The sequence below is a fragment of the Oreochromis aureus genome, linkage group 23 (assembly GCF_013358895.1).
Source record: "Oreochromis aureus strain Israel breed Guangdong linkage group 23, ZZ_aureus, whole genome shotgun sequence".
Classification (NCBI taxonomy): domain Eukaryota; kingdom Metazoa; phylum Chordata; class Actinopteri; order Cichliformes; family Cichlidae; genus Oreochromis; species Oreochromis aureus.
Window position 1 is genome coordinate 12,321,584 of NC_052963.1, and position 22,439 is coordinate 12,344,022.

General features: G+C 39.7%; 1 protein-coding gene across 4 annotated transcripts in view; it reads left to right on the plus strand.

Annotated features, from left to right (window-relative positions):
* LOC116319214 (fibroblast growth factor 14-like) overlaps nucleotides 1-21,723 on the plus strand; it is a 72,727-nt gene extending 51,004 nt beyond the window's left edge. For all 4 annotated transcript variants that reach the window (XM_039606221.1, XM_039606223.1, XM_031738480.2 and 1 more), the window contains exons 4-5: nucleotides 14,236-14,434; nucleotides 14,543-21,723. In XM_039606221.1, coding sequence (XP_039462155.1) covers nucleotides 14,236-14,434; nucleotides 14,543-14,928 — 585 coding nt within the window. In that variant the 3' untranslated portion in view covers nucleotides 14,929-21,723. The remainder of the gene's footprint in view (nucleotides 1-14,235; nucleotides 14,435-14,542) is intronic.
* Nucleotides 21,724-22,439: the final 716 nt, after the last annotated feature.

Here is a 22,439-nt window from a genome sequence, read left to right on the forward strand (position 1 = left end):
ACCTCTGGCACCTCTTCTCAATTCTGATGGTCGGTTTGAACTTAAACAGAATCTCTTAACCACGCCTACAAGCCTAAATGCACCGTGTTGTTGCCATGTGATTGGATGATTAGGTATTTGCATTAACAAACAGATGTATTTAATAAAGGGCCTCTGTATGCTAGGTTTGTGTAGGTGTTGGCATTAGGTGTGTGTATCTTGACAACTGTCCCTGAAAGCTCCTTTTTTCTCCTTTTTTTTCAATCTGTATTTTGCTGACTGTCCACCATCAAAGATTAGAAATGCAAATGTAGTCCTTCATGCAGTGAAGTCTCAGTGAATCGACCTTAGAGCCCTGGTCTGCTTGTTTGGGAGTCCCCTGTGAGCTTACACACCATCTTGTTGCTACTCTTCCAGCTTTGACTTTATACACCCCTCTTATTTTTTCAGTCACCTTTCTGTTCAGGTATCACTAGGTGATAGAAACATATTGGCGTACCAATATATAAATTACCTTAAAAGAAAAGGACAATGGTATTTAATAGAGATGGACCGATCCGATATTACGTATCGGTATCGGTCCGATACTGACCTAAATTACTGGATCGGATATCGGCGAGAAATAAAAAATGTAATCCGATCCATTAAATATCAAAAAAGCACCTCACAAAACTTGCGACACGGCGTAACTCGGCTCATAACCGTAGCACGTCGGAGCAGTATGCCTCACGTGATAGAGCGGCTGCGTGTATTTGTAGCCTCGCTACCAAACCAGCATTTCATCTCCGAGGAAGTTATCCCAGAGAGAAGTAAAGCAAGTGTGTAAGTTCATCTCTGAATGTTTGTAAAGCGTACCCACGTTAAGCTTAACAACCGATATATGGAGCGACTGCCTCTCTCTCTCCCTCCCCTTCCTGCCGCTACTTCAATCGTGAAACTGCTTAATGATCAGCTGATCGGCTTTTCTGTCGTGAGTCCGTCTCTCTTCTTTGTTTTTGGCCCACTTTGCACCAGAAAGAGGAAACCAGCAGCTGAACAACAGCAGCACGTTTAAACTTGATAAGCTGTTGTTAGAATTTATTTAATATTACTTTCTACACCAGGATCCTTTTCACGTAGCTGACGGCTGGTAACTGTGCAGGGGCGGATCTAGCAAAGTTTAGCCAGGGGGCCGATAGGGCGTGAACAGGAAAAGGGGCACAAAGACATACTTTTCTTTCTTATTCTCATTTAAAATGTCTAGCTTTTAATAAATAATTATCTGAATCTTACACCCAAAGTTTTAATCTGATGTAAAATGTATAGAAGTCCATTACTGTATATAGTAACTGTTAAGTCTAATATACCCTAGTAAGCTATAGTACTTTTTCCTTTGGGAAGGTACCATCTGTGAATTCTGCAATTCTGTTGAAGAAAGATGTTGAATCTATTTAATTATTCTTGAAAAATAATTTATTTTTGTGCATTTTTTTCACCCTGCATCAAATTAAAGTTGATTACATCGATTAAGCATCATGAGGTGGAGGGTGGGGGTGGTTCCCTATTTTTTTTTTTGTTGGGAGTTTGCAACCCTATTAGTTAGGTTGCTTAATATTTCTGCTAAGTACTCTTTAAAATACCAGAATAGGGAGGATGGAGTAGGTTTAAGTTTATTAGATTGATCAGTGTTGCTGAACTATGAAATATTTCGGGCGCAGTGTATTTTTTGCATGCAGGTATAACAGAATAGCTTTAGTGTTGTTGTTTATTTAAACTTGAGGATGAACTTATACAAAATGCAGCAAGATATTAAAAAAAACCAGTTTTATTGATTAAAAAACACACTATATCGGATTCATATCGGTATCGGCAGATATTAAAATTTATGATATCGGTATCGGACATAAAAAAGTGGTATCGTGCCATCTCTAGTATTTAATAAACCTGTTTTAAAAAAATAGATGATTAGGAGCATTTTTAAACAAAAACACAGAAACAAAATACTGAAACTAGCCTAATATAACTTAAATAATAATAAAATACTTATATAAATTAGTAAATTAAATAAGGGGCTAGTAAGGTAGAAATTGTACAAAAGAGAAAGCATAATTAAATAGAAAATACAAAAAGGTCAACTAAAATAAAAGAGCTCAGTGAATAAAAATGTAAATGTAATACATTAAGGTGGACTGGTTTTGGGACAGGCCATTTGTTTGGCTTTGAATAATATCAGTTTGCAAGTATAAAAGCCATTAATGCCCCAATAAAATCATTCACTTTTTACAACAGAGGCATTCTGCTATTATATACACAAACATTGTAATATGTGATACACTTTTCTCAGATCCATATCACACGATATTCAGTATACATACTAATTCTACACATTATATACTATAGCTAATGGTCATCATACACAGCAGTTCATGACAAGTTTATTATAGTTAAAACTAAAACTCAATGTGAGAAAGCATTTTAGTTTACCAAAATAAAAATGAACTGAAACTGAAAAATTTGTCATCACACCTTTCCTGATGAGGCCTTAACGGACACGTTTATTAGTCATGAAACATTAAAAGTTATGTTTTTATTGCAGTAACTGTATTGATTTTCCTTTATCTTACCTCTGTGATATACCCTCCACACAGTAAAAGAGACTAAAACAATATATTGAAACAAAAAACAAGATAATAATAAAGTGTAATAACTGTTGTTTGTGATAAGGAAACTACACCATATATAAAATAAGTGAACAGCTGGAATACAGTCAGTGTGCTACTTTAAAAATTAAACTCCATAAATCTAATCTTTGACTCTTCTTTAGTTTATCAAAAGCTTTGTATACACGTGCAATTTATAAAACTGCCTTTTGAGATTCCTAAGCTGACTAATAACATATAATAATAAAGATTATAGCATTTAACAAAAGTAGCATTACATGATAAAATATAGTTATGTAGGGAAGAAAAACAAATTAATGACATATGATTTAAAACATGTTACATTAAAAAAAGTAGCGCTGTAAAAATAAAATAAAGTAAAATCAGGAACACAGTAAAACTGACGGGTTTTGACATTTCAGATGTCGAGAAGGAGAGGCTCCCAATGCATAGGAGAGAAGTCTAAAAAAGGCTTTCTCTAATGGTCTCCAAGCTGAAAAGGAAAAAGGACGGATTCCTAGTGTCACAGGAGCAAAGATTTCAGGCGTGTGTAGAGAGAAAGAGATCAGGGAAGTAGTGAGGGGCAAGTATGTGAAGGAAGAGCCTGTGTTTAATGCAAAAGACTTCAAATCAGCAACTGCTGCAGAGATGAATCTTGTATTATTTCACTGAGCTGTAAGTAATGATTATTTCATTACTGATCAATAATTTTTTTAAAGATTGTTTGCAAAATATTTGGATATGCTCAGAAAGGCATAGAATATTTATTATTTAAGAACATATAAATATCATATCATTCTTTTGCTTGAAACTAAAACCGTGAGGGTTGTAGTCGTGTTCTCACGCTGGGGTTTGGTGATGTTGAACTTTTGGTTCTTTTTTATTTCTTAAATCTCGTGTCCTCTTGATTTCATTGTTGTTCTATTGATGGTGAGTTTTTGTGATTTTTGTGAAATTATTTAGCTCTGTTGTCATTTGAGAATCACGTTTGAGTCTTTTGGTCTCTTTAGTGTTTGTGTGGTTTCTGGTTATTTGCTGTTTTGATAACTAGCTTTCTTGTGTGCCTTGTTTCAGCTTTTACCTAATATCCGTCTGCTTGTCTACATTTGTGTTGACAGGCCTTTATTATGACAAGTCAACCAAAGAAAATCTGTAATTGTCTCTACTCTCTATTAATCAATTGGTTTTTGACGATGACCTCTCTCAATCTCACATTAGCTTAAGTCAATTATTATTAGATATGAAAGCTTCTTTTTTTCAGCTGAAAATGGCTTTGCAGGTAGTCTGACTCTCCCACTGCCAAAAGTAATGACTTAATCCTTAACTCCATTGATGTGGTGCTTTCACAGACTATTGTCCGACCAATGACAGGCAGGTCAATTGAAAGCAACCAGTCGATCTGGAGAGCATAGCTGTCGACAAGAAAGTCAATCAAGTATGAAAATAGTTGGTTACTAATTGTGTGACGGATCTATTGGGTAATTATTTGTCTCAGCACACTGTTAAAAGAGTTCTTTTCCATCCGTATCTGCAATGAGGATATTTTTTCCCTTTTCAGCTTCTCTGCACAGCTCTGCGACATGTTTCAGAACAAGATGTTTTAAGCAAACACTAGGGGTGTGTGTGCTTTGTATGTACGTTCATGTCTGTGTATCTGACACACGCCTGTGTACGTAGGCGTGCGCTTCCATTCAAAACGCAGTTGGTACAGCACTCAGACAGAGTGAGTCCTGTGATGTCTACATCCAGAGAGAGATGAGAAGGAAGAGGAGTGGCAGAGAGAATAAATGTTAGCCATGTGAGTCATGACACACGCACACATTTTCTGGTAACTAGAGAATAAATTAGTTACCGTGGAGCTGTGGAGCCTCTTCAAAGACACCACTCTGTGAATCATGACACTGAAGTACCACAGGACAGGCTTCACACTCTAATAGCAGGTTTGAACGTTTAGAGAAACATACTGTCCACGGCTGATGTTTCAGAAATGAGTGATATGCAGTACTTGTGGCAGTTTTTCAACCTTTCTCCAGTGAATCTGCACCTTTTTGCAGAAACTCACATCACTAAGATGGAGGCATAGAGAAATCTAAAGAAACTCAAAACACCCCTGGGTCAAGGACAAGAAATATTTTTTATCAACTTGGAGACAATTTTGCAGACCATGTTCAACATGTGTGAATTAGATTCTGAGAAAATGGATAGCTCTGTGATGGAGGGATCCTAAGGATGATTAGACAAACAGAACCAAACTAGAAAACATCAACACCCGAAGCCACATGTTGCATTTCAGTATAATTCAATTCAATTAAGTTTTGCTTATATAGATCCAAATTACAACAACCGTCGCCTCAAGATGCTTTTTATTGTAAGGTCCCTACAAGGACCCTACAATAATAAAGACAAAATCCCAACAATCAGATGACCCCTATGAGCAAACACTTGGCAACTGTGGGAAGGAAAAACTCCCTTTTAACAGGAAGAAACCTTTGGCTGAACCAGGCTTTGGGAGATATGTTATTTTAAACTATTTTACTTTGTCAAAATGAACAAGTTGAAATGGTTTATTTATGCCTTAAAGACTAATGTACAAAAAAATATGAAATGACTCTTCATTAAATTACCTAAAATTTGTACACGAGCAACCCATCATGGATTGCTCAGTCTCCAAATGCAGTGATTAAAAGGCACATTTTGCTAGGTGTCTAAATGTTCAAATTTGAGCTTTAACAAGTGATGTTATGTTAACTTATAACTTATACAAGCACTGCCTTAAAACTAAAACATACTGCTGGAAAATGCTGTCTGTAGAAGATCCCACAGAGTTTGCTAAGAGGGTCTCAAGAGAGCAAGAGTGTACAGAGGCTTTACCTGACGAGCACCTGTAGGGTATGAGAGATCAGCGCAGAGAACTGCTTATCTTTGTAAGCTCATTAAAGCACTTGTTGACCTCATAAGAATTACAAGTAAGCCTGCTTACCAGTTTGAGTTATGTTTTCATATTTGTTCAAAGATTAAACACTGCCAGGGTTGCAGCTTCAAAAATAAGGCTAAAATTGTCTCTCACCCCATAGGAATATGTTTAAGGGCCATATTAATTTAATGGAGTGCATGAATAGAATTATAGTCAGATATATTCATGCCTTGATGGTGTGCTTTCCTTACTGTGCTTTGGTTGAAGCAGCTGTCTCGCTTTAAATCTGTGTTATTTTGTCTGAGTTATATGCAGCTTCAGTCCTGTCTGAGTTTGTAATTGGTCATCTGGTTTAAGACCAGAGGTGAACATGCAACGTAAAGAATGATAAGTGCCGTTGTAGTGCCATTTACTGTGACTGCAGTTGTTAAACCAGATAACCTATGATTCTCACTTCCGGTTCCATATTTTTTCTTCCAGACACCAGAGAGTTCAGTGGTAGAAAATCCTGATTTATTCTATGCTAGGCCTGGGCCTTGGTCTAGCCCAAGGATAGGCAACTCCAGGCCTCGAGTGCTGGTGTCCTGCAGGTTTTAGCTGTGTCCTTTATCCAACACAGCTGATCCAAATTGCTAAATGACCTCCTCAACATGTCTTGAAGTTCTCCAGAGGCCTGTTAATGAACTAATCATTTGATTCAGGTGTGTTGACCCAGGGTGAGATCTAAAACCTGCAGGACACCGGCACTCGAGGCCTGGAGTTGCCTACCCCTGGTAGCCTCTCAGGTATGTCTGTGAAGGTTCTCAGTCATCTTGCTCATCGTAGTCTAAGGAGCTTGGAAAGAAAAGCATCTGGACTTCTTTAAGTTTCCTTGAAGATGTTTCACCTCTCATCTGAGAAGCTTCTTTAGTTCTAAGAGCAATTGGTGGAGAGTCCCAGATTTAAGCCCTATGGGAGTGTCCCATAAAGCTTCCCAGACGCCTTAACACCCACTCACATCCTGGGCCATTTGACCTCAGTAAATCACATGATAGGGTGGGGCTAGGTTTTCCAGTGGGTTCACCCGAAACCTTGATTAGGGAAACCCTAGCTGATTGGGACCCACAACCCTTTTCACACCTTGGCTCATGTGATTAAGTAGCGGATCAATAGGGGGGCCATGACCCTCTTGTGGACACTCCCATAGGGCATAAATCTGGGCCTCTCCACCAATTGCTCTTAGAAGTGAAGAAGCTTCTCGGATGAGAGGTGAAACGTCTTCAAGGAAACTTAAAGAAGTCCAGATGCTTTTCTTTCCAAGCTCCCTAGACCTCTCCCTTTAAGGCCATCCTCCCTTTTTTCTGATTGGCTATAACTTCCAAATAGAAGGTTTAAAGAGAAGGTGTGTGGGGCTTCTTTCCTCATAGCCATACCTGTGTCCCTGAGATGACCATATTAGCGATATCTGCTGTTGCTGACATCGTGCAGGGTCAAAACTAGAATCTGTCTGAAATGGAGCATTTGCAGCAGGCCCAAGCATGGGCTTTTGGATCACATTACTGTTACACATTGACCTTATTTTCAGTAAGAGGGCCACATTCAGTGTGATGGGGCCATATTCAATATGAACATCCACCATTGTAATAATATAAATATGACAGAAGAGAAGGAAAGGAATATTTAGTCCTCCCTAACAGGAGCCTGTGCTGTGGTTGTTGCTGCGCCTCTAACACACCTGATCCAATTAAGAGCCACACATTTTCATCACAGAGTAATTGGATCAGGTGTGCGGATCTGAAGTGGTTGAGGAACACTGTGGTGTTGCTGACATGCTGAGAGCAACGCTGTGATCTGAATCAGATTTATGCTGTAATTCAGTATGCCTGGGCTGGAGGACATCCTTTCAAGTCTCTTTCCCAAGCACACTCCTCACTCTTTTGTTTCCTTATGCCAACACTTTTCTTTCCACTCCTCCTCTTCCTCCTTCTCTGTGGGCTTCTTTTCTTTAGGATGATTTGTTTACCCACAATTCCCGTGGGTAATTAGCGCTGTGATAATAACTGGTGTTGGAAACAAACACACCCACTCACTGAGCAGTGCACACAAACAGACACACAAACACACGCGCATTGGGATGAAAAACAACTTTCTTGAGCTAAGTCGCATTAAGTCTCGTTACAAGGAGAGCAAATTCACGTTAAAAAAGGGGAACAAATACGAGCAACGTGTCTCAGCATTTGGTAATAATAAAACTGTACAATTTATATGATGTTTGAACCAAATTAAATGAACGTAATGTTGGGTGATAATCGCTGCCATTAACTTACTTGGTGTCTCGATAATATAATATTATGATCATTTTGTGGTGGTTGATTCGATTTTACACCGGCAGCAATTAAATAGAGATTTTTTTTGTTATAATGAAAAACATGACACTAGGCTATTCAATTAAAAAAATAATAATAAAAATAACTTGATTAAGTAGACATTTAACGAGGAAGTTTGGAAGCTTGTTTCCGCCACAGAAAAAAATTACAATCCATAACCTAAAATTCGGAGTAAGGTATTTAAAATTTCGAGTTAATCAGTCAAAATTTCAAGGTAGCAACTCGAAATTTCGAGTTAGCTCTCCCAATCAGGAATATCTGTGGTAGTACGTTAATTCCTTGTTATTGGAAGCATTAGACGGCAGCTGTCCAACAATTTGGCATCATTTGCTAGAAGGCATTCAAAGCGTAAGAACCTGGTGTTGATTAAGTCATGTTTGTTATACACTGGTAGCTCACTCATGCTGATGATACTACCTGATTTTGAGGGTGCATGCATCTGTGCCATCTGCTTCTTGGTAACAAGGAAACAACCTGATTGGCAGAGCTAACCTGAAATTCAACTTATCAACTCAAAATTTCGAGTTGTGGATGTCATAAGAAAATGATGGGAAATTTTAACTTTTATCTGAAAAGGATCTCTGTGTGAATCATAATATCTTAGATCTTGGTATTGGCATTTACAACAACCACTAAATGAAAATGAAAAAAGCAAAAAAAGACGAGAGAAACACCCTTCGACCATGTTATCTGTGATGTCATTGCATAGTTTGTCCACAAGAGGGCACTCTGCAGCTTCCCTATTCACGACCTGTGATATGAATGCCAGAAAGGTAACAAGAAGCTGATCTGAGCAGAGCTGGGCAGAGCGTTAGCGAGTAAATACATAACAACACAAAACATACGGCAGAAAATTCTGGTTATGTTTTGTTTTTCTGAAAGAAAAAAATATTGTCCGATATATCAGAATATCAGATTTTTAAGTTCAGAAACATTGGAATCAGTCTTAAAAACCCTATATTTTTATATTTGGCTGTAACTAATTATGAACATTTGTTGGATGTAATTTACAAAGAACATACGTGATAAAGCAAAAATGTGTGACAGTATAAAGTCATGCTGGAGGGGTTGGTTTATTGTTCAGTATCAGATTTTAAATGAGCCCATGTCATGTTTTAATTATGGCCCCTAAAATATTTGTGTTTACGTTCTCTGGTTAAATTAATTTAGATCGATGACAGAACGGTTTGGCTCGTCTCCTTACTGAATGGAAGACTGCCGCCGGGTCATTTTGAAGTAATGGTGTTCACATTGTTTTCATTCACTTTCATAAAGTAATGCATGTTACTGGACTGCAGATTACTTAACCTCACTCCAGCCTGCTGTCAACAGTTTCAAAAGGATTCATGAGAAGACCGCAGTTAAGACTGATACAATTCCGTCTTAACTTGCTCACTCAGTCTTTAGTCTTTTAGCCCACAGTCCAGGACAAGCAAATCATGAAGCCTGTGAGTCATGTAGCAGGTGCCACAGCCACAGGTCTGAACTCTTTGTCTTCTTTTAACCTGTGTTTGATTCAGCTCCCTTCAGCAGTACATGTTCCTCATTCTCAATAGATTATAGGCTTTGGTAAAATGCAGTAATTACTTACAGTGGTGTATTGTTGCCCATGTTTCTACTGGGAAGTTCCCAGTGGCCAGCAGTCAAGCTGTGGCAGCATTATCAGCTAGGTGCCAAGCTCTGTTATTAGTGCAGCCTTATGCTGAGCCAAGACTTGAGATTGCTTCTCTCTCTCTCTCGGTCTGATTTTGAATTCCTTATTTTTTAGGTCTTTAATGGATGAGGGACAAAGTGCTGCCTGTATCAATTTAGTCTGTTTTTGAGCAGCATGTTTAACATGTTAATGGGCTCTTCTCTCTCTGATTATGGCTGGCCTGAAAAGCGGCGTCTGTTCAGTCTAGCATGCGTGTGTGTGCGTGCTATTCAAAAAAGATAACAGTGTGCATGCATGTGTGCAGTGTGTGTGTGTGCACTTTCTCTAAATCTCTGCAGAGCGCAGAGAAATGACAGCGTAAAAAAAAAAAAAAAAAAAAAGGAGAGTGATGGGAGAAATACAAAGATAAGAAAAGGGAGCGAGAGTAAAAGAGAGAGAATCCCCTGCTGTTTTTCCAATCAGGAGGCGTCGTCCTCCTCACTTGGTGATTTATTCTCTCTCCCCTCTTCTTCATGTCCCAATTTCCAACCTCCCCTCCCCTCCCCTCCCCTCCACCCCACCCCACCCTTCCATTCATTCTTTCTCCCTGTCTTTCTTTCTGCGGGCAGCCCGTGAACATAGCTATTTAGAAATGACGACAGAAGCACATTCGAGGCGGGCCACGCTGTTAAAATGACTCACCTGTAAGGCTGTGAGATTTTCATATGAAGTCTTTCTTCTACTTCACTTCTTCTTTTCTTTTTTTTTCTTCTGAAATCATACTGGACTATATGTTGCTGCTGCAGACCATCAGACATCAAAGATCTTTTATTTTAAAAGCAGTATTAAATGATGTATGACCTTACTGACCGACATTAATAAGTGTCTGGCACCGCTCCTTGCGCGCCCCGGCAAAGATCACCCTACTTAACAAATGAATAATGAATACAGGGTGCAGGTCAAGACTACATATATATATTATTAAGCTGGTGTTTTGCAAGAATCACAAATACTCAGCTCTGCGGAGATGCTCTTTATTTAAAAGGAAGCCATCTGATTTGCTGCGCTGTGTTTGTGTGCGGAAGGGGTGTCACTGACATTGCCAATAAATAGAGCATTCATTCATTATAATCTGCCTTGTTTCGTCACCAGCCAATCATGTAGTCACATTTCATATCCCAGCAAGCCCTCCTGCACCTCCCTCCATTCATCCCCTAGAGCCACAAGTGTGTGTTTTGCATTGGCGGCGTCTCCCGGCCGTACCTTTAAAACCGTATCACTTTAAATGTCTTCCTATGTTAGCGTGAGTGGATGTTGCAGAGCACCGAATGCATCATATTGTTACTGTGTTAAATTACCAATGCAAGTGTTTCTCTCTCGCTAGTGCAGCCCTCCCCTCAGACACACACAGACATACACCCACCCACCCGCTGACCCCTCCCTCTCAGCGCTGGTTGGTTGCCACGGCTACCGTGTCGCCACTCTTCCTCATGTTGCTATGAGACTCGGACCGACAGACCTGAGCTGAATGACAATGTGTCTGTGGCTCTGGCAAGAGGCCCACAACAACCAATAAGAGACAGTCTAGACAAACACTTCCTAATCTGGGGTCTGGGGACCTCTGGGGTGATTGTTTGGGTTTGCAGGAGCCTTTGCAGCCAAACGAGGTGCAGTTTATTAACGCTTTAGTATTATTTTTATTAAATTATTACTCCAGCAGCGTTTTGTAAATTATTGCGTGATTGATATCTGTGCTTGATTAAGACAAGAGTGCTCTTGTTGCACGAGGAGGAATCAAAATGAATGCTTGGATTAAAATTTTACAGTAAAACAGAGGTAGTTAGAGCTATCATAGTCAATATATATCAATATATATTCTATGACAGTGGGCTACTGACCATGAAGAAAGCTCCTCACATAATCAGAAGAATTTCACCAAAGCTTTTCAGCCTCCTTTAGCTCACTGTTTTGGTTTTTAGACCCTCAGTCACTCCATTTCCAGCCACACAGACACAAGTCATCTCCCTGTCTCGGTATGTATATTAATATGCAATCTTGGTTTTCTAATCATCTCTCACGCTTTGATATAATGACTGAAAATCACTCTAATTTCCCCACAAGGCCTATTGAAGTTTAATCTTATTCACAGAGTAAAAGGACATAACAGATAAAGTGAATACCGTTTTGGGAGCTTCTTCTTTGCTTCTTCCGCATTAATGAAAGCATTTGAACCTCAGAACTATAGAAACTCCCAACCATTATTCAATTAACTGATCGGCTTTAAAAAAACAGCAGATTAAAGAACAGCCATTGTATTATTCTAATAATTTATCACGAGAAAATGCAAAATGTTCTCCCATTCCTGTTAACCCTACAGTTTTAATCAAAAATGGACTGATAATGAGATTAATCATTAAGTGCAGCCCTAAGGGGAAAGCGCGCTCTCCATAAATGATTTCATGCTGGTTTGGTTTGATATTACTTTTATTTCTACCCCAAACATAGATTTGATTCGCCAAAGGCGAGTCGTTCCACCGTCATATACATATTTTACAAACTAACAAACTACATAATACAACAAAGAAGAAAAGTACTTGTGTTGCTAATCCTCTAAAAAAGCAAAAATAAGGGAATGAAGAAATAAATGCAAGAAACATATTGTGTTTATATCAGCTATGATATCAAAATCAGTTCTGTAGTATGTACAGCACATACACAGCATCAAAATGTGGTTTCTCCCTGACCCATGGTGTACAACTAAAATAAATAAATATAATAAATAAAGTCCAGGTTAAAACAGAGAGCTATGAGATTATGAGATTATGGGTAAAGAAAAAAGAAATGTCAGGAATATGCATTTCACAGGATATATGATCCCTTTAAAGCCTGAGCCAAGAGATAATTTGAAAATGCATATTTTCTGAAAATGGAGTGTTTATTGAACCTTCTGACAAATTAAAAAAGATAAATAAATACATATTAATTTGCATGTATGAGTTTTAATTAATGAGGTTCATAAAAATGTGAGGGCCATAAAAGTTATTTTATTGTGATAAACATGTTAGAATATCAAGTAAAAGATCCAAGTAGACATTATACATCACTGGAATTGTTGTATCTGAAGTTGTATATGAAGGCATTGTTACCAGTGCTTATTTGTTGTGGTGCATTAATTTTTTCATGGCTAAATGTTCAAATACAGTGGGATGAAGACTTTAAAAAGGCATATCTTTTATGTGTGGCTTTTTTCCTGCCTGTTTTAAATAAAAGTAAAAGAAAATAAACCAAGTAAGCCAAACTGTTATTTGAACGACTGATGTAAGCTCAGAGTTGATAACAAATATGTATAAAGCACTTTGGTTCGAAAAGCAGAGCCTCCTGATGTGTCATCTGAAATTATTCTATGAGTTTTTTTAGTGTTTTTGTCATGCCTCCCTCCATTCACCCCCAATAGGTCGCAGCAGATGGCCTGCCCTCCCTGAGCCTGGTTCTGCCGGAGGTTTGTAGCTGTGAAAAAGGGAGTTTGTCCTTCCCACTGTTGCCAAGTGTTTGCTCATAAGGGTCATCTGATTGTTGGGGTTTTTCTCTGTATTATTGTACCTTGCAATATAAAGCGTCTTGAGGCGATTGTTGTTGTGATTTGGTGCTATAAAAATAAAACTGAATCAAATCCGAGTCTGAAAACCCCCAGAAAAGAGTAACGTTTTATCCCAGCCTGCCTTTTATTCGTACTCGGCAGTGCAAGCGGACACTGGGGAGAGACGATTTTTCTCCCCGTAAGAATAACACCTTGTCTCTAGACTGAAATATGCTCCGCTGGAGGCGCCCGCATCCATGGAAAAGAGTTTTGACACATAACAGCAGAGCTGATGTAGGTGGGGAGGTGAGATCTTTGGGGCTTTGTGTCACCGGAATCTATCTGCTTTTTCTTTTTATCTGTTTAGTTTGCTGTCGGTGCACATAGCCAGAGCGTCAGGGGAGAACGAGAATGACACGGGTTAGAGCAGTACATCATTCAGGCGGTGCTGTGCTTCTACTCTCTGTCTGCGGCTGGTCAATATCGGGTTTTTTTCTTTGGTTGTTCCTTTTTTTTCTACAGAACTGTTGCAAGAAAATAATACTAGATCAAGCATAAGCACTGAGTCGAAAAGGGACAATTTGTGAGGAAGCGAGACTTTACAGATAATAAACTTTATTAAAGTCTCACGCAGACAATAGCAGCAAATATACAGTGCAAAGTAGTATCTATACATAAAGCACACATAATAGAAAACCGTATTAAGCTTGAAATGAGAGAACAAGACAGTTAAACCATAGAAATGCAGGCAGTATAACATTTATTGCAATTTTATTGGAATTTACGGCTCTAAAGTTTTCACATTTGCCCACATTCAGAATAATATACACAGAGACGTCTTGGTAGACTCTCATTAAAAACTTTTTCTTTTTCCCTTTTAAACTGAAAGCAAATATAACACCACTGTAAATTAAGTTTTCTGTAACAGTGATGCATACATACACTATGTGTGCAGCTATTTCATCAGTTCATTTATTTTATTCTGATACCATTTCAGTTCAGAATTTGGTTTAATAGTGTAGAAAACATAAATATTTCATGAGTTCAGCACTGCGAAAGAAAACGTGGCTCGCAAACTGTGGTAAAGTAATGTGATCGATATTTTCTTATGTCTCTGTCTCCCTCAGGAACTGTTCACGGCGGAGTGCAAGTTTAAGGAGTCGGTGTTCGAGAACTACTATGTGATCTACAGCTCGATGCTCTACAGGCAGAAAGAGTCGGGTCGGGCCTGGTTTCTTGGCCTCAATAAAGAGGGACAGGTCATGAAGGGCAACAGGGTCAAAAAGACCAAACCAGCAGCACATTTCCTGCCTAAACCCATAGAAGGTAACAAACTGGGCTTTTTATTTTCACTTTATATATGTATACATAGACATATATCCTCTGTCTCTCTTCACGCTGTCCTTCTGCTTTTCCTTTCCTCCGCCCCTGCAGTTGCGATGTACCGAGAGCCTTCGTTACACGATGTAGGAGAGGCAGTTCCTAAACTGGTCGGGGGCCCGCCATCCAAAAGCACAACCACTGAACCGGTAAACCAGTCAACAAACCCGACAAGGAGGAGACATAACCCCGCTCCTTGTTTTCACCTCGCCTGGCTGACGGGAGGCCAGGAGAAGCCACAAACTCGCCCCCACCCCCACTGCTGCGCTCTCCAAAAAAACAAAAACTGCAACAAAAAAGGTAACAAAACAAACAACAGTGGGACCACACGTCCAGCCTCACCAGGGGGGCCCGTAGAGACCACGCTGCAGTTGACGGCGGGGGGAAAAGGGGAGAAGGAAGAGAGTAAAGTCAGGCTGATGTCTGACTCATATTTCTGAACTGGGACAGTAGCATGTCCTCATCATATGGCAGAAAGCAGGACTTAAAATCTAAACAAAACAAACAGAAATCTGAAAAAAAATGTCGTTCTCACCGGTATTTTTCTGTGACAATCTGTAAGAATGAGGCTTTCGTCCCCCCGCGCCCTCTTTTTCCTTTTCTGTTTTTTCCTTTGCCAGGTTCGCTCACTTGCTGGTGGCCACAGACACACATGCACGCAGCGCAGCCTCCCCACAGAAATCGACCGCGCGTTCGGGTTCGATCTTTGAGTAAATAAGGAACAGATTAAAAGCATCAGCAAACACTGGGCGAAGAGAACACCTTAAACCAAACACTGATGATTCAGAGGACGCTTAGTCATCGATCAATTAAGATTTGGCACAGGACATTCTGTACTAAGCACACGGGGACATGTGCTTGGAAATTGCCGAATGCACTAAATACAAGGTAAACGCACCGGTTCACCTGCCCCTACTTTTGATCACATAATAAAGAGAGACTTGTCATTTATGACCACATAGCTTAAAGCATGTTTGACTTCTCAGTATTCCTTTACTATCTGTTTGTCAGTTATTATTCTAAACACACAAAGCACTAGTGATTTTTGAGCTACACTGTTGTACAGACGTAAATCAAATTTGAGTTTCTACCTCTGTGTCTTACACTCCCCACCCCTTTCTTTTGTTTTGGTTCCTTTACAAATGCTATGATTTCCACATCGCTGACATAAGTGCAGCTCAGGAGAGGAGGAGGTCGGCTGATAAATGAAGAGTTTAGGCATCGAGTTGCTCAAATCAGCGTGTAGCTGAGTATTGAAAGCAGAACGATTTACACAAATTCCTTGTTTGTAGCAGCACAGAGAGTATTGGAGGCATGCTGGTGTCTAAGCAGCATGGTAGCAGTCAGTGTTTACATAGAGTAGCAGATATTCTAGACTGGTCAGATGGCGCTATAAGCCTGGTAGAACTTTTATTTTTATTTTATTTTTCAATTGCCTTCCCATGTACTTGAAAACAAAAGCAGGAATTAGGGTAATACTGAACAGGGTAACTGATGTTAAAGCCACTGTGTGTAGAACTTGAACATCTCTCGCTTGACTACCCCAGTGTGTCGAAACGAAAACCAGGTCTAGATCGTGAAGTGTTGCCAAAAGCCAGTAAAAAATATGGATGTAGCTTCTGGGTCTGAAAAACGAAGCAAACGCAGAAGTGCCTTAGAAACCTGTACTCTTTTTAATGGCCAGCAGGGGGCGACTCGTCTGGTTGCAAAAAGACTTCTGGCTGTATAGAAATCTATGGGAAAACAGGCCTTGGCTTTCTTGGTCTGTGACACCTGTAAACACTTTCCTGATGGCTTTATGTGCTTTCAAGTCACGCTGTATAAAACATCGAGTCCATTTTGTCAATTATGGTGCTCATTGGCTAACAGCTGGTGATTGCCAAGTCACTAGCCAGTGAGCAAATGAGCCAGTAAACAACAGCCAAGACACAGTGACGGTAAAAACGTTCAGCTCGAGGCTTTAAAGCAAGACTTTACTGAGAACTGGGGGACGTAACAGTGGCTAAGTCCGACTTTTATACTGGCTTTGGTATTGCCAAGGGTCTTTTGCATTAGTCAAACATTTAGATTCCTCAGAGAATTTAACAAAAACGCACCGTGAAGTTGGTTCAATGAAAAAAATTGCTAAACTCAAATTATAAACAATGATACAAGTGTGCTATCAGCTAAGTATACTGCAAGTCCAAGTGACAGACTTCTGCCATCAAAGGGCGAATATGAGGCTCTGTGTTATAATTAACTCATCCATGGTTTTCACAGGTCTTTGTGTCTTTATTATCAGTTTTCATTGTGAGTTTAAAAAAATAATCTGAACTGTAAACTGTAGGATTATAACAGTGAGTCGGTAAACAGTAATTTAGAGTCATTAAACACATTTTAAAACCTCTCAACTCACACAAACAGAAATTAGGCGCAACAAATCAGCCACTTCAGTTTTAGTCATAATAGCATTAGCGGGTCCTCTTCAGTGTGTCAGCTTTAGTTTCATAACAGATTCTGTCTGGTCCAAGTACAAGGACTTCAGGGTTGCAAAAGGTTCAGTCATCATAAAATAAAAATTCTTGTTATCAAAAAAAAAATGGCCCTGAAATTCATATTAGTCACTAGTTACCTCTGCCTCAATGTTCAAGTGCCATTGTAGCTGAGTCTAGAAGTTTAGTGGTTTTTAAACATCAAGAGCCACAAAATAACTCTGTGCTGTGTGATGAATGGGCTGGGAAGGAAGATGATGTTTGTGAAATGTCGGGTTATTTGATGTAGTCGGGCCGACAGTAATTACACGAACGAAGCTAAAATGAGGCACTTATAATTAAAAGTAAGAAAAAACCTCTCAAGTAATTTAGCCTACGATATGTTTTATAAGGCTTATAGTGTAATCTTTGTAATGTAAACTCGTTATCCGAGAGCTAACAGATTCCAAATAAATGTGGTGGAATAAGGAGAAGAAGATGTTTCTCTGAAATGTTTAAAGTGGGCGTGTTAAGGTTATTTCCAGCTTTATTTTTTTTAGCTTTGCATGAAATACTGTTCAAAATAATGCTTATTTGCTGCCCTTTCGTTAATCCAGTGTCTGAAGGCAGTTGTTTTAGCTCCTCCTTTAAGCCAACTTTCTTCTGATTGGCTGCCCCTCGTTTACTGGTTCCAGAGCCGAGCGCCTGAGCTTTTGACTCCTGCGTACACTAACTTCTTTATTTGAAGCTCTGACCATGTTCGATGTGAACACACTCCACTGTAACAGCATATGTATATAACAGATTATAAGGAAAAGCATGATCGCTTCCCTTTAAGTCCATTAAAATATGCAGCATGTGTTTACCTTCCACCTCTGGTTGCAGATCTGTGTGTCAACGCTGGATGTGTGAAGATCCGAGCAAACTGCCTATCAGCGCTGCATAATCAGGCAGGAGAAATGTTTGTTTGCTGTTACATTTACACACAGTGGCTTTAAATCAGCCTGCGCAATGGCCTTCAAAAATCTGTGTAGTTTACTTAAAGTGTGAAAAAAAAGGTAGTTTCTTTAGAACACAATAAAAAAAACCCAACAAACAGCACGCATCGATCCCGGCGTTGAATAAAGCGGTTGTAAAAATCGAAACACTCGAGAACAACAGTACAAGGTAGAAAATCAAAGAGATCAAACCAAATAGATTCCCCCCGCTTCGCCCTCTCACTGTGACTGTCAACATGGCGCCAGTCTGTTCTGGGCCTGAATCCTGTTCAGGCTGCCAGCCTTTCTGTTTACTCGTCTTTCTTGTGACGGCAACACTACATGCCAATTAACTCCTCGAGAAGTTACACTAAGTAGTTGGTCACATTGCTGAGATCCAACACTTCAAATTAGCGTTCAGTGACAATGAGGCATGCAAATGAATATCTTCTGCGAGGCTCAGGATTGCAGTGCGTCTGCTTTTAATCGATGAAAACAGACACTGTGCATCTCTCTCCCTCTCCCTGTTGCGTCGAGTCCCAGTTTTTGGGGGGGAACAAGCGCTCTGCACGTTAATCACACGACTGAACCATTGTTCAGCAGCCTGCCGACACAAACCAAGCCCAACACCTACATCAAACGAGCGCTGGCCCCGAATCTGCGGACCTCAGCAACAGGTACGTGTCGCCGTAGCGGGCGAAACGCAGAGCTGGTGTAAAAGTCGTCTCGCTGCGTTGTGCAGAAGATCCCCTCTGTGACTGAAGAGACTGTGAAAAACACTAGACAGCTCACAGTGTTTCTAATTTTCAGATTTTTTTTTTCCTCACATACGCCACGTTTTTTCTCTCCTTCCCTGATCTCATTAGCTGTTGCCTTCATGTTCCAGTATGTGTGGCTGACCAGCGTTACATAAACTTATCCAGTCTATGTGGTGATGCAGGTGTAATTTCTCAGCCCTTAAATGCTGTTTTGAAAGAAAAACATTAGTTAGTCTTATTGAGCCAAATGAAAAAAGAGAGAGATGTTTCTTTGTCATGTCGTGTTTCAAACTGTAATCTTGATACTGAAAATCTGCAAGTACATGTGCAGGTTATGAGGTAAAAAAAAAAAATATATATATATTGCTAGCTAAATGAGTGCCTCTCATTCATCTCCAGCTAAGAGAGCTGTGAGCTTGCAGGGCGGCTGTAGATTTGTGTTAAACCCTCAGCCTTCCTGGAATTCGCCAAGGTTTACTGAAGATTTCCCCAAATTCTCAGAGTGGTTTGACTCCAGCTCTGCTCTGCCTGACATTACTTTGGATCTTGTTGATAAGGAAGACGTCTTTGACTGGTGTTGTGCTCGTCTTACATCGAAGAAACGTGGATGTATCGTTTGTTGACTACTCGTCGTGTCGCACTAGGGGTTAGTAATAAAAAAAAGGTTAAAAAAAGAATAAAAATAAAAATAAACCCTGACAATCAGGTCTGTGAACTCCCTTTTTTTTAATTTCTTAATGTGTCCGGTGTTGCCTGTGTCAAAGCAGAACCTTTTTAATGGCGCTATAGAGGACGATGTTTTTGTACTTAACAACCATTAGGAGATACAACTGGTAACAAGGCTCCAGGACAGCAGCTGCTTTTCATTGAATTATTGTCAAGCGACTAATTTGCGCTTCGCTGCTGGCAGAGGGGAAAAAGATCGACTTAGAGAGGGAACCGAACCTTCCTCTATTCAGAGAGCTTGTTAGGTTACCAGCAGGGGTCCCATCCTGTGAAAGCAGCTATTAAAGATCTATGGGACATACTCAAGAATTAATGATGGCTGAGGCCACCGAAAAATGGCCCGGTTTCCTGGCTACTGACCAAATATAGAGCTTCAATAGTGTTTCCAGGCTGGTAATCACAGCTCCTGGTTCAAACAACGAAGGCACAATTACTGTCAGCTTCTCCTGTGAGAGATTCTTCTCCACCGGGTGGGTAGCCGGGTAGCAAGGCTACAGTCACGAAACGTCTAGCAGGCGTCTCGGCACAGGAAGAGAGTATCTGATTTAATTAGAAGCGAGCAATCGCGGCAGCCCGGGTCATTTTTAATTTCCACATACCAGTACCGCTCGTGTTCTTGTGGCAGGTACACATGTAGCCATCTTACTTTGTCCTCTGTGAACTGTAGCTTCTGGAAAAAACAAAACAAGACGAGACATAGCAGGGCAAAAAAGAAAAAAAGCTTTTGTGACTCGACCACTGCGGTGCAGGTGCACTTTAGAGACACAGGAACATGTAATGGCTAGCACTGTACTCCTGATGTAGCCTGTCTCCCTCAGGTTTCTTTTTTTTTCTGTTCTACTTTATTCCTCTTACAAAAGACTGCCTTATTACATCTGAATCTGCAACGAGACAGTAAACGCGCTCTCCTCCCAGCTGTTTCTTTCTCTGAACACTCTCATCCCACACACGCAGCAGATAGTCACTCCTCATCCTATTTTACTTTTCAATTATCCTTTGATCCCCAATCTTCTGTTCACTGTAACTATGCTAGCTTTCGCTCTCTGCTCGTCGTGTAATCATGCAGCCAGAGAACTTATCCTTCCACAACAACCCCCCCAATTCCTGGTCCTTCTCAACCCTCCCCAGTCTTTCTCGCTCTCTCTGTTTGGACAGTTTCCCCACCTGTTGCATGGTTTTCAAAAGAGGAAAGACGATGGGGGCTAATGCATGTGGTTATGTAGGAAATGTGCTCTCAAAACAAAACAAACATTTACAGCGTAGCACCGGTGAAGCATTGCCTCTGGCTCATCTCTGCTGTTGGTTCGCACTGGTCATTTATTAATTTAAGTATTATGGGATCAGTTTCCAGGGGCATCAGAGACGACTCACAAAGAAATATTGTTTTTTTTAAACACTATCCATCATTGCAATTTCGCTAATATTGTTACGCTAATGCAAGTCTTAGTCTTAATACTTTAAGCAGGCCATCAATATTTAATTCTGTTGCCTGAGAGTAAGAAACGTTACAGTTGTGACATGAAAATAAGATTGTTGAATGAGAGCCTTTGCTTTTAATAGCGATGGCAGATTAGAGATTAGGAAGTTGTTTTAGTTAAACTGTTCCCCCTATTCCTAAAACACAGTAATCTTCTGTGACTCGAAAATAGCAAAGCCAGAATTGACTCAGATTTTCTTCCTCACTCAGTGTCTGGATTGTGGTGTGTGAGTACACTCAGAAGCCAGGCTCTAAAAAACACTTTTCTTAGTCAGAATATATCATCTTTATGTTACCTGGCACCCAGCTGGTGCTGCTTTTTCTTAAGTCACAAAGACAACAGCTTTTCATGCAGTTACATTCTTTTCGTGCAGTTAGTTCTTTTCTTTTTACTTTTCTTTTTTTTTAATCAAATAAAACATATTTTATGAGCCGATTAGTGACTAAACTACCCAGGCTTTTCCCACTGATAGCCTTGAAACAGCAAGAGCGTGTATATACATTTATGTTTGCTTTCAAAAGGAGATTTTTACTAAGTTGAACAGATGTAACTCACATAAAAGCAAAGTTAAGACGAAGAATAACAAAACCACAGCCGGTTGTATCTCCCCAGTGCAAGCCATGCAGGCTATGAGCCAAAAGCAAAGTGTAGCTCATGCTAACTTTAAAGGAGATTCCTCTGTCTGTCAGTAAATGTACAGTTACCTTTACATATATAAATATATATATATATATATATAAATATATCTTATGCAAACAGAGTTTGTCTGCACTGTACAGTTTGTGTCCAATCCATTGTATACACAATGAAAACAAAGATATTGAATAAAGGATTTATAGAAAGGAAGTGTGACTGGGCTGATTCATTGATTGATTTTAAATGCTTTGATTGATTTCTCACATTTCAGTCCACTGTGTTTGCATTCGTTTGTCTTCAAATACCAAACAGACTGCTGGAGTACTACCCCCCGTGTGTCAGTGAATCTAGAGTAATTTGATTTTTTCAATCTGTGCCATTTGAAATTATAAAAGCCCCTTAATAGTGGGGAGGGATCGATACACCACCACTGCGATATTTTTTAGAATGGCAATATTGTATGAATACGGGGGATGCCAATTATCTGTATTTTTATTTAATAAATTAAAATACTACAAACAAGAGGGCTCCCACCATCCTCAGATAACCGAAACCATCAAACTCGACTCAACTGTTTGTATTCTGGTTATGTGAAATGGGAAGGTTCCTGAGTGCAAATGTAACAGTTAAATGTGAATTTCTGTGTGTGGAGACAGCAACAGATATGTGAGTTTTGAGTTAATTGCTGAATTATCAGAAACAGATTGCCAACTTGACACACTCGATCACAGACTTACTGTGTTATGGCAACATTTACGGCAGGTTTTACTAACAATTTCATTTTTCAGCAAAAAGATAAGTGAAGTGAGATAACGTTCTTATTGGATAAAACAGATATTGGCGAAGTTTAACTTTGAGGACATTTTTTTGTAGGTGATAGATAACAGTATATGTTACTGTAATACACAGGATATTGAAAAATTTTA